The sequence below is a fragment of the Histomonas meleagridis genome (genome assembly GCF_020186115.1).
Source record: "Histomonas meleagridis strain 2922-C6/04-10x chromosome Unknown contig_20, whole genome shotgun sequence".
NCBI lineage: Eukaryota > Parabasalia > Tritrichomonadida > Dientamoebidae > Histomonas > Histomonas meleagridis.
The window spans coordinates 345,331-358,889 of record NW_027150805.1 but is presented as its reverse complement, the minus strand read 5'-3'; the positions used below and the strand labels follow the sequence as shown (position 1 = coordinate 358,889).

The 13,559-nt window shown below is 30.5% G+C and overlaps 6 protein-coding genes across 6 annotated transcripts; 2 read left to right on the top strand and 4 right to left on the bottom strand.

The window, feature by feature from the left end:
* Window positions 1-208: 208 nt before the first annotated feature.
* On the bottom strand, window positions 209-1,519 carry GO595_002694 (Legume-like lectin family protein; the record flags this gene model as incomplete). The annotated part of the gene is made up of 1 exon (XM_067915631.1): window positions 209-1,519. One exon carries the CDS (start codon window positions 1,517-1,519, stop codon window positions 209-211), a length of 1,311 nt encoding a protein of 436 aa, XP_067776495.1.
* Window positions 1,520-2,218: 699 nt separating this feature from the next.
* On the bottom strand, window positions 2,219-3,850 carry GO595_002693 (Clan SC, family S9, unassigned serine peptidase; the record flags this gene model as incomplete). The annotated part of the gene is made up of 1 exon (XM_067915630.1): window positions 2,219-3,850. One exon carries the CDS (start codon window positions 3,848-3,850, stop codon window positions 2,219-2,221), a length of 1,632 nt encoding a protein of 543 aa, XP_067776494.1.
* Window positions 3,851-4,979: 1,129 nt separating this feature from the next.
* Window positions 4,980-6,137, top strand: GO595_002692 (Kelch motif family protein; the record flags this gene model as incomplete). Its single annotated transcript, XM_067915629.1, has 1 exon — window positions 4,980-6,137. The coding sequence occupies one exon, from the start codon at window positions 4,980-4,982 to the stop codon at window positions 6,135-6,137; it is 1,158 nt and encodes a 385-aa protein (XP_067776493.1).
* A 495-nt stretch (window positions 6,138-6,632) lies between these two features.
* Window positions 6,633-7,133, top strand: GO595_002691 (V-type proton ATPase 16 kDa proteolipid subunit; the record flags this gene model as incomplete). Its single annotated transcript, XM_067915628.1, has 1 exon — window positions 6,633-7,133. The coding sequence occupies one exon, from the start codon at window positions 6,633-6,635 to the stop codon at window positions 7,131-7,133; it is 501 nt and encodes a 166-aa protein (XP_067776492.1).
* Window positions 7,134-7,974: 841 nt separating this feature from the next.
* Window positions 7,975-9,162, bottom strand: GO595_002690 (CAMK family protein kinase; the record flags this gene model as incomplete). Its single annotated transcript, XM_067915627.1, has 1 exon — window positions 7,975-9,162. One exon carries the CDS (start codon window positions 9,160-9,162, stop codon window positions 7,975-7,977), a length of 1,188 nt encoding a protein of 395 aa, XP_067776491.1.
* Window positions 9,163-10,548: 1,386 nt separating this feature from the next.
* GO595_002689 (Profilin A) lies at window positions 10,549-10,923 on the bottom strand (the record flags this gene model as incomplete). Its single annotated transcript, XM_067915626.1, has 1 exon — window positions 10,549-10,923. One exon carries the CDS (start codon window positions 10,921-10,923, stop codon window positions 10,549-10,551), a length of 375 nt encoding a protein of 124 aa, XP_067776490.1.
* Between the last annotated feature and the right edge of the window lie 2,636 nt (window positions 10,924-13,559).

Here is a 13,559-nt window from a genome sequence, read left to right as displayed (position 1 = left end):
ACTCCTGTAAATGTGACATATAAATATAATTCCATATTGCAATACTATAAAAGATTTTTTAAGAAACATGCCTCATTAAAACGCGATCCTCCTGAAACAGATTATTTTAACCCATTAGAACACAACGATAAATATGGAATTAATCGTCAAATCTATAAAAGATTTCACGTGTACAGAAAAGTTAATACATTTTTATTTTGTCCATCTCTCAAAATAAGTGCACTTTCCCGCTTCTTAATGCGACAAAGAGCAGCGCCATCATTACTATCTCTGCGCAAGCGATTCCAATCAATGCCTTTACAAGTCCACTGCCTTCAACGGCAGCTTTTAGTCCTTCTTCTGTTTCCTCGATTTCCATTTCTGCCTCCCGCTTGAGAAGGTCGTCCAGGCCGTAAACATGCTTTGTCGCTTTCTCAGTATTCGATATAATTGTCGCATTCCAATTCTCCAATATGTCCTTTGTGCTATCAAAAGCGGTCTCAAATATGTCGCGGCTTTGTTTAACTTGGTCAACCATTCGAATGGTTCGTTTTTGCCACTTTTGTGCATGTGGAGATAATGTGCGTGTGATAAAATCGTTGAGTTCGGTAAAAGAAGCAACATCAGTGGAGGCAAAGGTCATCTCGGAGATGATATTAAGGACTTTTTGAACTGTAACATCAATCATATCATTTGAAAATTGTTCGCCTTGTTGAGAAAGAGATTGAAGAGCCTCAGTGGTGGCAGAGAAAACAGGATTACGTAAAAGAATGGTTTCTTTGGGCTGATATTTACCAGTTTTATCCTTATTTGATAATGTGGCATCACGTGTATTCATTTTTTCATCTTCATTATCAGAACTCTTGCGCTTGTCAGAGAGATTTAACTTGAACTTAATGGATAAAAGATCAATTCTAGTGGTGAATTGATCTGAATTAGCAGAAATACCCATATAGTTGTTTTGGTATGGTACTGTGATATCCTTCTGGAAAAGTTTGGTATGTTTATTTGCTTCTGTTAATGTTATAACTAAATTTTTGTAGTTAAATCGAAACTCAAAAGATAAATCATCTGCTCTATGGAATTTGTAAAAAATAGGATCTGGAAGAGTGGAGTAGTCATAAGAAGTTGTGCCATCATTTTCTAAAAAGCTTAATTTTAAAGAATGTGATCGATTATCATTTGTGATAATTGTTCCGGTAAGACCAAATCCTTTAAACACTTCTGGTCCTCCGTGCAATTGACCGTACGCTCCATATTTATCAACAAACCAAATTCCAAATCCGCCACCGCCAGATCCTTCATAAATTTTTATCTTATATGTTACTGACCATTCACCAGTTGGAATTTGTGAGTTAGTCCAAGCTGAACCCGCACTATATTGAACTGGGGGAACAAGTAAGATAACATCATCAACAAGACCAGCTGAACCTGTAAACTCCCAAAGTCCTATACCCCCATTTTCTGTGGTCTCGAAAGGTGGTACTAAATCTGCTGTTGTTTTTAGTAATGTTAATTTAGTAAAAACAAAGATCAGCATATGAAATTACCCTTTGACGATGGAAAATGGGTAAAATAACTAAAAATAAACTTTCAAACATTTTTACGAGAATAAAACTTTAAGTTTTTAATGTATGTACATCTATCGCTATGTTGAATAACAAATTTATTTATGCCGTTTAAACTTTAAATAAAAATTCAAATATTTGAATTTTTTTTAAATTCCCAATTTTGGTATGGACTAACATGATTAAGCCACATACATAAACTTAAAAAAAAGTATTTAAAGTAAAAACAAAAAATTCATGCATATATATATATATATAGCACTACAAATAATGATATATAAAATTGTTTAATAAAAATAATCAAATATGGCTAATTTTACTAATAAATAAAAAATTAAACTACCAGAATTAAAAACATAATCTTTATCTTCAAATTCACATTATCTGCTTCAATAGATACCAAAAAATGTTTAATATATTAGATGTATATTTTCAGTATTTTTGAAGAGTTGATACCATTATTGAATTCTTGTAATTGATTGAGTTTATATACAATGCTTGTTAAAAGCATTAGATTTTATTATGATAACTATTCATGGCGCTATGCCTTTACCTTTCCCATTCGTTATAGATATAGAAAAGAAATGAGTGCGTTCAACATGAATTCAGTTTTAACAAAAACTTATTTTAAGATAAAAATTCATATTTACATTTAAATATTTATTATCATTTTAAACAACATTTTCTCCACCATTAACATGTTCAGCTGTATTTCCTTCTTTTATAATAGAATTTTCTTTGCTTTCATCTGTATTATTATGAGTACCATTTTCTTCATTCTCAACATTTTTTTCTTCATTTCCTTCATTCTCAACATTTTTTTCTTCATTTTCTTCATTCTCAACATTTTTTTCTTCGTTTGCATTTTCCTCATTTGCATCAGTACTTTCTTTACTTTCTTTTTCGTTATTTCCTTCCTTTTGAGCATTTTCTTCACTTTCTTTTTCATCTTTTACATTTTTCTCTTTTACATTAGTGTTCTCGTCGCTTTCATTTGCACCATTTTGGGTGTTATTTACTTTTTGAGCGTTTTCTTCGTTTGCATTTTCCTCTTTCACATCAGTACTTTCTTTACTTTCTTTTTCGTTATTTCCTTCGCTCTCGTTTTCATCCTTTTGAGCATTTTCTTCACTTTCTTTTTCATCTTTTACATTTTCTTCTTTCACATTAGTGCTCTCGTCGCTTTCATTTGTATCACTTTGAATATTATTTTTTTTTTGAGTGTTTTCTTTGTTTTCGTTTTCCTTTATTACATTTCCTTCATTTTCTTTATTGTTACTATTTATTTCATCATTATTTTCTTCTTCTTTCTTATTTTCATGATTCGCAGTATCGAAAGCGCTTTCTTCGCTTTTGTTCATTTCAAATGCATTTTCGAAGTGGAATGATGCATTGTCGTCATCAATTGATGGAATTGCATCAACATCAATTTCGATTCCAAATGCATTCGCAATATGTTGAACGGCCATTACAATAACTTCTTGTGGCCTTTGGGAGTTGTGATTGCCCGGTACAAGTTCGATATGCTTCGGACCGCCATACGCATCGAAAATGCGCTTTGAATGTTCACATGGAATAAATGTATCATTTGCACCGTGGATAATAAAAAGTGGTGTTGTTGAAGTAGAACAATCTTTGATAGGCTCTACATCATCAATGTTAAATCCTGCGACTGTTTGAATTTTGCGTCTCATATAATTCACATATATTTTCACCATAAATTTTGGAAATGGCATGGTACTGCCAATATCAACAGCAAGATCATGGAGGGAAGCAAATGGAGAGTCAATGACTGCTGAGGAAATTGTGTGATCTTTGGAAATTGTAATTAATGATGTTGCTGCACCCATTGATCGACCCCAAAGTGCGATCTTTCCAACTTTATATCGTTCTCTAAGGAATTTAATAGCGCATAATACATCATCACTTTCATGATATCCAAGCGAAATTAATTCTCCTTCGCTATTACCAGAACCAGAACAGTCAAAACATAGAACAGAGCAACCAAAAGGAATAAAGATTGGAACAAGAAAGAAACCTTCTACTTGACATGATGCATTTCCATGAAGATAAATTACACATGGAGGATTTTCAATTTCTCCAGTAGGAGCAAAATATGATCCGACAAGTTTTTGTTTGCGGCTATTTTTGAATGTAATGTTTTGGCGAAATACTGGGAACGGATATCCTTGTATATCAATTTTATATGGTAAGTTTTTTAATTTATACCTGGCGCGTTGAGGGCGAATGATAGAATTTATTGCTGCTTGATTTGCTTGGTCTATTAGTTGTTTCAGAAACATTTAAAAATTTTTGCCATAAAAGAGCGTCAAAATTTGTCAAAAGTTTTTATTCCTTGACAGAGGCTATTTTCCTTAAATTTCAGATTTATCATAAACTCCAAACTTAAATGTAGGAACATTCTTATGTTTCTTACTTTTTTTATTTGAACATGTATTTGATGAATATGATGAAAATTTTGTTGAATAAAAAATTAAAAATAGATTAACTATTAATTTTTAACTTTTATTTGAACTGATGCTGAATCACCTCTGTGTAGGAGATAAATCAAGATTTAAAAAATATAATATATTATATCAGCTAAAAATCAATTGTCTGGAAAAAATTCAATTTAAAATTAATTTTTATTTATAGAATTTCAACATTTATTTAAAACATTATATATCATCAGTTTATATTTTGAGATATTTTTGTTTTTCAGCCTGCCAAGTTCAAAATTTTTGCTTTTATTTGATATATATCAATGAACTTAACAAAATTTTATTGATAAAAATATTAAATCTAAATATTTCACACATTATAATACAGAAGAAGCAAAGAAACTAATAGAAATCAATGTGGCTCATCATAGTAATGATCCATTTGGAAATGGAAAAAGTATACTTTTTTTATAAAAAAATATGAAGCTTTCAAAGAATGATTGGGGACTTCATCAGAAATATATTAAAGAAGAATAGAATCTAATGCTATTGCAAAAATTCAACCAGACAAATTTTTTGTTTCATCTGCTTAGAAATTATAGTTAGTTGAAAATATTTAAATTTTATATCATATTTATTATATTTTACAATATCATTTGAAAGAACTAACAAAGGATAGTAAAATATATGGAATTTATCAAATTTTATTAAGATGATATAAGAATGTAACAAAATTAACATAAGATTAACAATCATAAAATACTGTTTAAATACCAAAACTATCCCCATCTTATAGGATTGATATAAATCGCCATAAATTTCATATTAAGCCTTTTCTTTTTAATTTTCCTGAAAAATCAAAAATTGTGAAAAATTGTACGTTAAAAACACGTTATTCGGAATTTCATTCAAAAGCGACAAGAAAACGTTTCAAAGGTTCATCAATGACCGTTAACATTCGAGGCTAAAAATTTGGCTCTGCTCTGCACAGATGGGGAATGATGTAAGTTCTTCAAGTGCAGACCAAAAATTCACTGATGCGTTTATACCTATGAGTGGTATGCGTATGGACAATGAAAAAGCGAACGGAATTAAAAAATTACCAATTCAAAATTCCCGAAGTCGAAAAACTTATGTTGTAAAAACGGCCTTTACTGGCGTTTGGTCTCTTGAACAGACAAACTCTATAAATACACCACAACCACGAACTGGCCAATTCTATTGTCAACATAAAACAAGAAATTGGGTTATTACAGGTTTTGGAATTGATGGTAACTCTAACTATTTCAATGATATTTGGATTCTTGACATTAATACTCATCAATGGTGTCAACTCAATACTATTGGTGAAATGATATCGCCACGTTCAGGTTGTCACGCCTCTCTTATTAACGACACTCTTTTTGTTTTCGGTGGTTGTTGTATGTCACAATTTTATAACGACTTTTATGCAATAGATTTAAATACTGGCCAAACTCAACAAATCCAATCAAATAGTGTAACACCATCTCCAAGGTGTTCAGGCATTTTTGGGTCTTATCAAAATCAACTTTTTCTCTGGGGTGGTTTCAATGGCGTATGGCCATCTGAATTATGCATATTTGATCTTTCAACTAACCAATGGAACATCATCCCACAAGAGATAGGCGGCCGTTCCAACGTTGCCTACGAAATTATTGACAATTTGATATATGGATATGGATCATCAAAAACAGGAGGATTACTTGTCATTGACATGGAAGCAAAGACAGTCTCTGTCCAACAAACAACAGGACCAGAACCATTTCCAACAATTACAGATGGAACTCTTATCCATTTTGATAATTACTTGATGTTCATTGGTGGGAAAGCGCCTTCGCATTCGATGTTTTTATATGGAATTGGGTTAAAACATTTCCGTTGGTTTGTTTTTCATGTTCTACCTGATGGCGAATCAGTGTCTACTGCAGATGGAACAATAAGTGAACTTGGACTATTTATGCTACCCAGAATGCATTCAATGGGCGCTGCGTACGATGAAAGAAGGAGAGAAATCGTTGCATTTATGGGATACCCCGGAGGTGACCGTTTATCATTGTTCGTTGTGAATGTTGGAGAAGCATTGTCGTTTTTACACTTGAAAAATGATATGCTTGAAATCATCCAATGAGAAATTGGTAAATTGTTTTTTGTGTTTTGGAATTTAAATTAAAATTCGGCTTTTTCGCAATTTTTTTTCCGTTTAAGTTGATACAAAATATTTTTTTCTCTTTAATATCAATTTTTAAAATGGGTGTTGCGAAGGAGCAAAAGGCAAATTCTTTCATAAGTAATGAGTATTTGCTTAGAATGTTGCATTCAGAAAAATCTTATGGTGTTATATTATGGACAATCCTAATGGAGGATATGATGAAATTTTTTGTAAAACCTACTTTATTCAAAAATAATATATTATGTGTCAATTTAAAAATCATGATACATTTTGAATTTACAGCATCCGTTGGAATTTGACCTTATAGGATACTAGTAAAATATGAAATATTCTAATGATAAAAGAATTTATGCTTTGGTTTTGGTTTAGTTGATTGTTAGTGAGGAACCGTTAATTTTTCAAAACCGATTTTGGTTCTCGATTCAAACAGACCTCTCAAATTCTTATCAACAAATGGGAGGAGAAGGAGCCCCAACATATCCAGCTGACTGCCCACCAATTTCATCAATGTTTTCATATCTAGGCGTTGCTTTTGCACTTTCGTTAACATCTATCGGTAGTGCTGTTGGTACATACAAATCAGCTATTGGTCTTTTTACTGTATGCGCAGTTCACCCTGAAATGGTTTTCAAATGCATATTACCAATCATTATGGCAGGTATTGTAGGTATTTATGGTCTTGTTACAGCAGTTATCATCGCACCTTCAATGACTGTACCATATCCATCATTTAATGGATATGCAAACTTTGCTGGTGGACTTAGCGTTGGGTTCACTGGTTTGGCATCAGGTATATGTATTGGTGTTGCAGGAAACGTTGCCGTTAGAGCACTTGCAGAACAACCAAAATTAATTATGGGCGCAATGCTGATATTGATTTTCGGTGAAGTTTTGGGCCTTTACGGTTTCATCGTATCAATCATTTTGAACACAAAGAAGGGAAGTTGCACATAAATATCACATTCATAATTTTTTCTTTTAATAAAAATGCAACCAAACAAATCATTAAGTATTTTTGAAAAAATCTTCTCATATTAAGGTAAAAGGTTTTAAGGGATCTAAAAAAATTCAATAATTTGTACCAAAAAAGGAAATTGTATCGTTTTGAAATATGAATGCTTTGCTTTCCTATATACAGGAAAAGTTTACTTTGTTGTTTAAAGGGATAATATCAAAAGCACCTATTCACTATGGGAAACATTCTTTAATTTTCTATGAGTTGCCGACTATCTTGATTAATCAAATCAAAGTTTTAAAATCATGTTGCAATAAAATTTTATTATACAACAGATATCATGATAAACAAAAACAACATTGGTGTTTTCACGGTTTTCTTTATAACAATCTTTATAAAGAGCGCCCTCAACTATAATATATTAAGAAAATATTTATAGCAAATCAAATATATTTTGCATTTTAACTGAGCCAACGCTGTGCAACTTCACTCAAGATTGAAGTAAAATTTAAATCAAACTATTAGCATCTAAAATGTGTAAATTTTATAAAATAAATTTTATTTCGATTTTTAAAAATCAAAAACAAGCAAATGATAATGAACATTTATGGCCAAAAATTACGAGATAATTTTAACACTGGCGAAAAAACTGTTTAAATCTCCGTTTAATTTACAATGGTTTACTCGCTATAGCTAAAATATTTTCTGAGCACTATATAGAAAAAGTGGCCGTTTGGTATTGATTTAAAGGTGACGATGAAATGGAGGAAAATGATAAAATATAAATTTTTATTTTTAATCTAACAATCAAAAAATACAAAGTGTTTTGCGGCATATTTCTCATTTTTCTGCGTTTTCGGTATCAAATTTTGTATCCAAAAATGAGAATAAGCTCTTTGAGAACAATTCGCAGTCTTCATGAGCACTTAGAGATAATGTGCATTGGTTCAAATCCGAGTTATCCAAACATTCGAAGTAAGCAGATGAGTCTTGGTCCGACTTGTTTAAGACAATAGATCTGTTCATTGTAACTGGAGAAGATATACAGCAATTAAAAGGCAAAAGGAATTTCTTAACTTCGTTCATAACTGAACAACTATCAGCTTTGTATTGACGTTGATAGATACATGGAAATTCTGGAATAACATTGAATATTGGTAATGAGTTATGTTTTTTCATCTTCTTTTCCATTCGGATGGTAAAGAAATGATACAAAAGTTTCTCAACAAGGGGCTTGTCTGTTAAAAATAGTTCTTTGATTTGACGAGTTGGTTGTCCAGTAATTTGGGAAATTCGTGAAACAAAGAATGGATTAGGATTAACAATTGGAGAGAGGATGTTATAGCTTACAGTAAACAGTGGTACTCTGTTTTGTAGCCTATCAAAAATTTTCATTTTGCGGCATTCCTTAGCTGAAGGACGCTTTGTGGGATCGAGCCTAAGTAAGCTTGAAATGAGTGGACGGATGTATTCAGGAACAAACCTGAAGTCAATAGTATCGTAATTTTGATCGCGATATGGAAACTTTTTGGAGAAAATGCAGAAAAATAAGACACCACAACTCCACATATCGGCTTTCATGCCATCGTAAACATCAGAGGCAAAGACTTCTGGTGCTACATATTGATATGAGCCGCATTTTTGTGTAACTTTTCCGTCAAAAGTAATCGAGGCTAAACCAAGGTCACAAAGTTTGACGTTAAGCTTCTTGGTGAGTAAAACATTCTCTAATTTGATATCCCTATGGCAAATATAGTTTTCATGAAGATATTCAACAGCTGCAAGTATCTGATCAACAAAGTGAAGACAGATTTGTGGTGATGGGTTGTGAGTTTTGATGTAGTTAAGTAAGTCTCCTTCTTCATAAAGTTCAGAAATTTGGAAAGATTGAGCTTTAGCTTCTATTACTTCTCTGATGGATAAAATGTTTGGATGCTTCAAAAGTGGAGTAATGACTTTTTCATTGAAATAAATCCTTTTACCTTGCTCTGAAGACTTAATCTTCTTAGAGGTAATTTTGGCAACCATCGGGGATTTGCCCTCTCCGAAGCATAATCTAACAGATGAAAATGCTCCAGCTCCGATCTTTTGTCCCAATAAGTAATTATGTACTTTGAAGACGCTCATTTGCTTTGTTTTATTTTGGTGGCTAATAGGGCATTCAATTTTCAGAGAGTTTTCATAATTTCAATGATTTCACAAAATTGAATTAAGATTTGAACACACCTCTGAAGATGAGAGAAATCCGAAAGAAGTTTTATCTCAGATTTCTGTTATGTTTAATGGTGTAAATTAATGCGTTAATATAGGTGATGATTCACTTGTTGATGTTAACTCGAATTTAGATTATTCACATGAAATTGTCAATGATTTGCGTGTTTAATATTAAAAATTATCTTCATATATGTGAAACATAATATAGTGTACTAATATAACAACTCAGTTTCATCTAAAAAGCATCAAACGAGACAAAAAATAATTTTTTCACCTGAAAGGTTCGTTTAACACAAACTGTCTCCATTGAATTTCGAGATAAATGGCGCGATAATAAAATTTTACATTCAAGAGTGATATCGAGTAACACAGGAAAAATTTTTCATCAATATTATATGTACTGATATTTTCCATTATTGTCATTCAAGAAATATGATTCACAGATAATAATAGAAAAAACTCGGAACGTTTTCAATGGAAAAAATTTTTTTGATGATTATCCTCTGCCATCATGAGGGCGGTTAAACAGTCAAATTGAGAGAGTATAAAAAAAATTCAGCGTGAAATAATTCAAAAAGTCATTTTCCACGACACAAATTTCAGTCTATTATTTTTACGATTGATTGAAATTTAAAAAACTGAAAGCCAAACGATTTCATTAAAAACAAGTAAAAAAACATTCAAATATAATTGCTACAATTGGAGTGAATGTTTGATCAATACAAATAATCATAAAGTATATTTAGCTGAATTTTTTCCAAGCAGAAAATTTCCTCCAAAGGTAGAGACATATGAATAACGGTTTTATTGAATTTTGAAATAATACGAATATTGAACGATCTTATAGAATCTATTATACAAGACATATCAAAAAGTGGATTTTGAACGAATTAAAAGAAAATTTTGTATGAGATATATTAAAAAGTTTGTGCTGACTTTTGAAAAAATTACAAAAAAGTATTGTTCAGGAATCATTCATAAAACACATTCATCTCGAAATTATGAACAAAATGATGTCAATTTAGAACCCATCTTCGTTAAATTTTTTAAGAAAACATGACAAAACATCATAAAGAAATAACTAATTTTAATCAATTATTCCAAATTTATAAAATAAATATTTATGTTCATGTGTTAGGACAAATGTTTTGCATTTTTAAAAAAAAGGAGATTTAGGGTGAATGGATGTTTTTAGTGAATTTAGCAGTTGGCGGCCATTAACTTAGCAACGCACTTAGAAACTCCTGCGGCTACTGCTGCTGGAACTTGACCATCAACACACTTAGCAGCTACTAAGACTGTCTTTGACTTTTGAAGAACAACGGCTTCTTTACCAAGTTGTGCAAGAATGGAATCATCAACTGCACGAACAATGATATATTTCTTACCGTTATATGTGATTCCTTTCGATTGTGCAGATGCAATGTTGTTAAGGCAGGCTGCATAGTTTTGCATTTCGGCTTGCTTGGCATCCCATTTGCCTTCTTTGCCACAAAGTGCACCTTGGAGTGAGATGATTGCACAGCCTGCGGCGATATCCTTAACATCTGCGAGATAAGCGTTCCAACCTGACATCAAAAAATGTGAAATGACCAATCAGAATTCTCTCAAAATTATTTGCTTTCATTCAAAAGTGGTACTTAAGGTATTGAATATATTCAAAAGTTGTGTAAATTGAATAAAAGAAAATTTATGACCAAAAAGAGACGTGAAACCAAAAGATCTTATCCCCATTTTTTCTTCTTGTTTTTTTATCAAATTTTCCACTTAGTAATTGCATATCTCTGATGTTAACTTTTAGTTTTTGTGATGATCAATTTTTAATCTTAATCTTAATAACTTATTCAGAATACTAAAAATATTCTGGCATTTAAAACATTTACTTAAAAATTATTTTTAATTTGTAAAATCATCCATTTTCATGATCGAAAATTTCCTGATTTACAAAAGCTGTAAAAAGTGCCAGTAAAACATGTCAAAATTTCGGTTTGAGTCATCTCATTGGTTCAAATGGAACTTTTCCTAAAGTTAGAAGCACAAAATCCGAATATTCCATCGATCAAAACCATGCTTTCTCAAATCAAGGAGAATGCTAATACTATCTTTTATCGGATAGCTAATCAATTGTATAATTGTAATTCTTTAAATTCAACATATTCTTATGTTGCACTTAGAGACATTTTGTCCATGTCTCCTGTTAATTTGGAAAACGCTTTAACTGATGAAGATCTAAAACCAGCGAATTCATACCGATGGCTTTATTTAATTTACTCTCTTGCTTCAAAAACCTTATCTGAAGATCAAGAACTTGAAAAAGGTAAGTCACTATATGTTCTTCAGACCTTACATAACTTTATAATGAAGTGTGATTTAACAAAACCATATGTAATTTGTGTACTTTCAGCCATATTTTGTCTTTCAGCTCGATTACTGGATTCTTATAACTTTGTTCCTGACTTACTTGTTGACAAAGAATCATTTCAACGTTATTTCGATATATTAAATATGACAGATTTCCAAGTTGATCCAGTTGGGATCTCTGATTTTATCATCACTGATCTATTTTCATTTTGTTCACCAGTTCCTATTGAATATTTATCACCATTAAATTTATTTAATGATCCGAAACTTATCATTCACACCTCAATTTTACGTTTTTTAACTCGAATTCTTCAACATAAGTTACCAGAGAACCTTGAAGAATATCGAACCACTATTCAACGCTTTTGTTTCAAAGGCGTTTATTCACGATTAGCACGACAAATCTTAATTTTATTGTTTAATGGGGATGAAGATTCTGCTTATTGTTTTTCGGACACAATACAATATCGTGAGTTTAATTCCATTATTAAAGAATGTTCACAAAAGTCCAATTTATTCAAACATTATTTAAGCTATGAAGATTCGATTATATTATCCACCAAACTTAAACAGATATTAAACATATCGAAAGAACATCCTAAACATTGGATACAATTTTTATTAGATAACAATGAATTAGTTAATAATTTAATCAAATTATTAACGAGTTCATATGAATCTGATTTCATATTAAATTCATCATCATTATTAAGTTTAGGGGAAGTCAAATTAGAGAATTGTTCGGAGTTTTTATATTTATTAATATGTTCTAAATCGAAACAATTACGTGAAGAAATTAGTAAATTATTATTATTACAACCAGAAGTTATCTCCAAAGAAATCATTAATATATTTCCCATAGTTTGTAATTATGGAAGTCAATCGGAAATATTTTTTGATTTTTTATTAAAACTAATTAAAAAGATAACAAATCCCAAAGAAATAATTGAAAAATTATTAGAATCAATTAATAAAGAATATAAAGAATTACAATTAATACCAAATTCATATATATATAATCAATTAATTGAATATATTAAATTTGATGATTCTTATTTAGAAGAACAACCATGTATGATTTGTAATAATACTGAACGAAGACCTATTAAAATGGACTTAAATGATTATAAAGATTTCTCTAAGTATACACATGATCAAATCTTTGTAAAACTTAAAAAGCCAATGTATTTACAATCATTATCATTAATATTTACTGTTAAAAAGAATGTTCGTTTACCACGTTTAGTTAATATATATATATCAAACATTGAAATTAATGAACCAAATGATTTACTTACTGATAAACCTAAATGGAAATTCATTGGTGAAATGAATTTTAATAAGAATGAAACTACTTCAAAGACTGAATTACCATTACAATTATTTGTTACTTGTTTACAATTTCATTTTGTTGAATTTTGGGAAGATTTAACTAATGTATCATTAACTTGTCCAATGTGTCATTCCGAAATCTTAGATAAGCGATCAGGAATATGTCAGAAATGTCATGAGAATGCTTATCAATGTCGAAATTGTCGAAATATTAATTATAATAATTTAGATTCATTTATTTGTTGTGAATGTGGTTTTAGTAATTTTGTTAATTTTAATTGGAGTTTTAAAGGTATTCCATCATTTTCTCATACACATATTAATAATGAAAATGATTGTGATAACTCATTAAAGAAATGTGATTCATTATTAGCAGATGCACAAAAGATTTATAAGTCATTATTTGATATTAAGAATCAAATTAGTCAATTACTTTCACCTGCTTCTAATTTACCAATTAATGAGAAAATTAAATTATTAAATGAATTATATAATGAAAAATCTAGAAATCATTATAC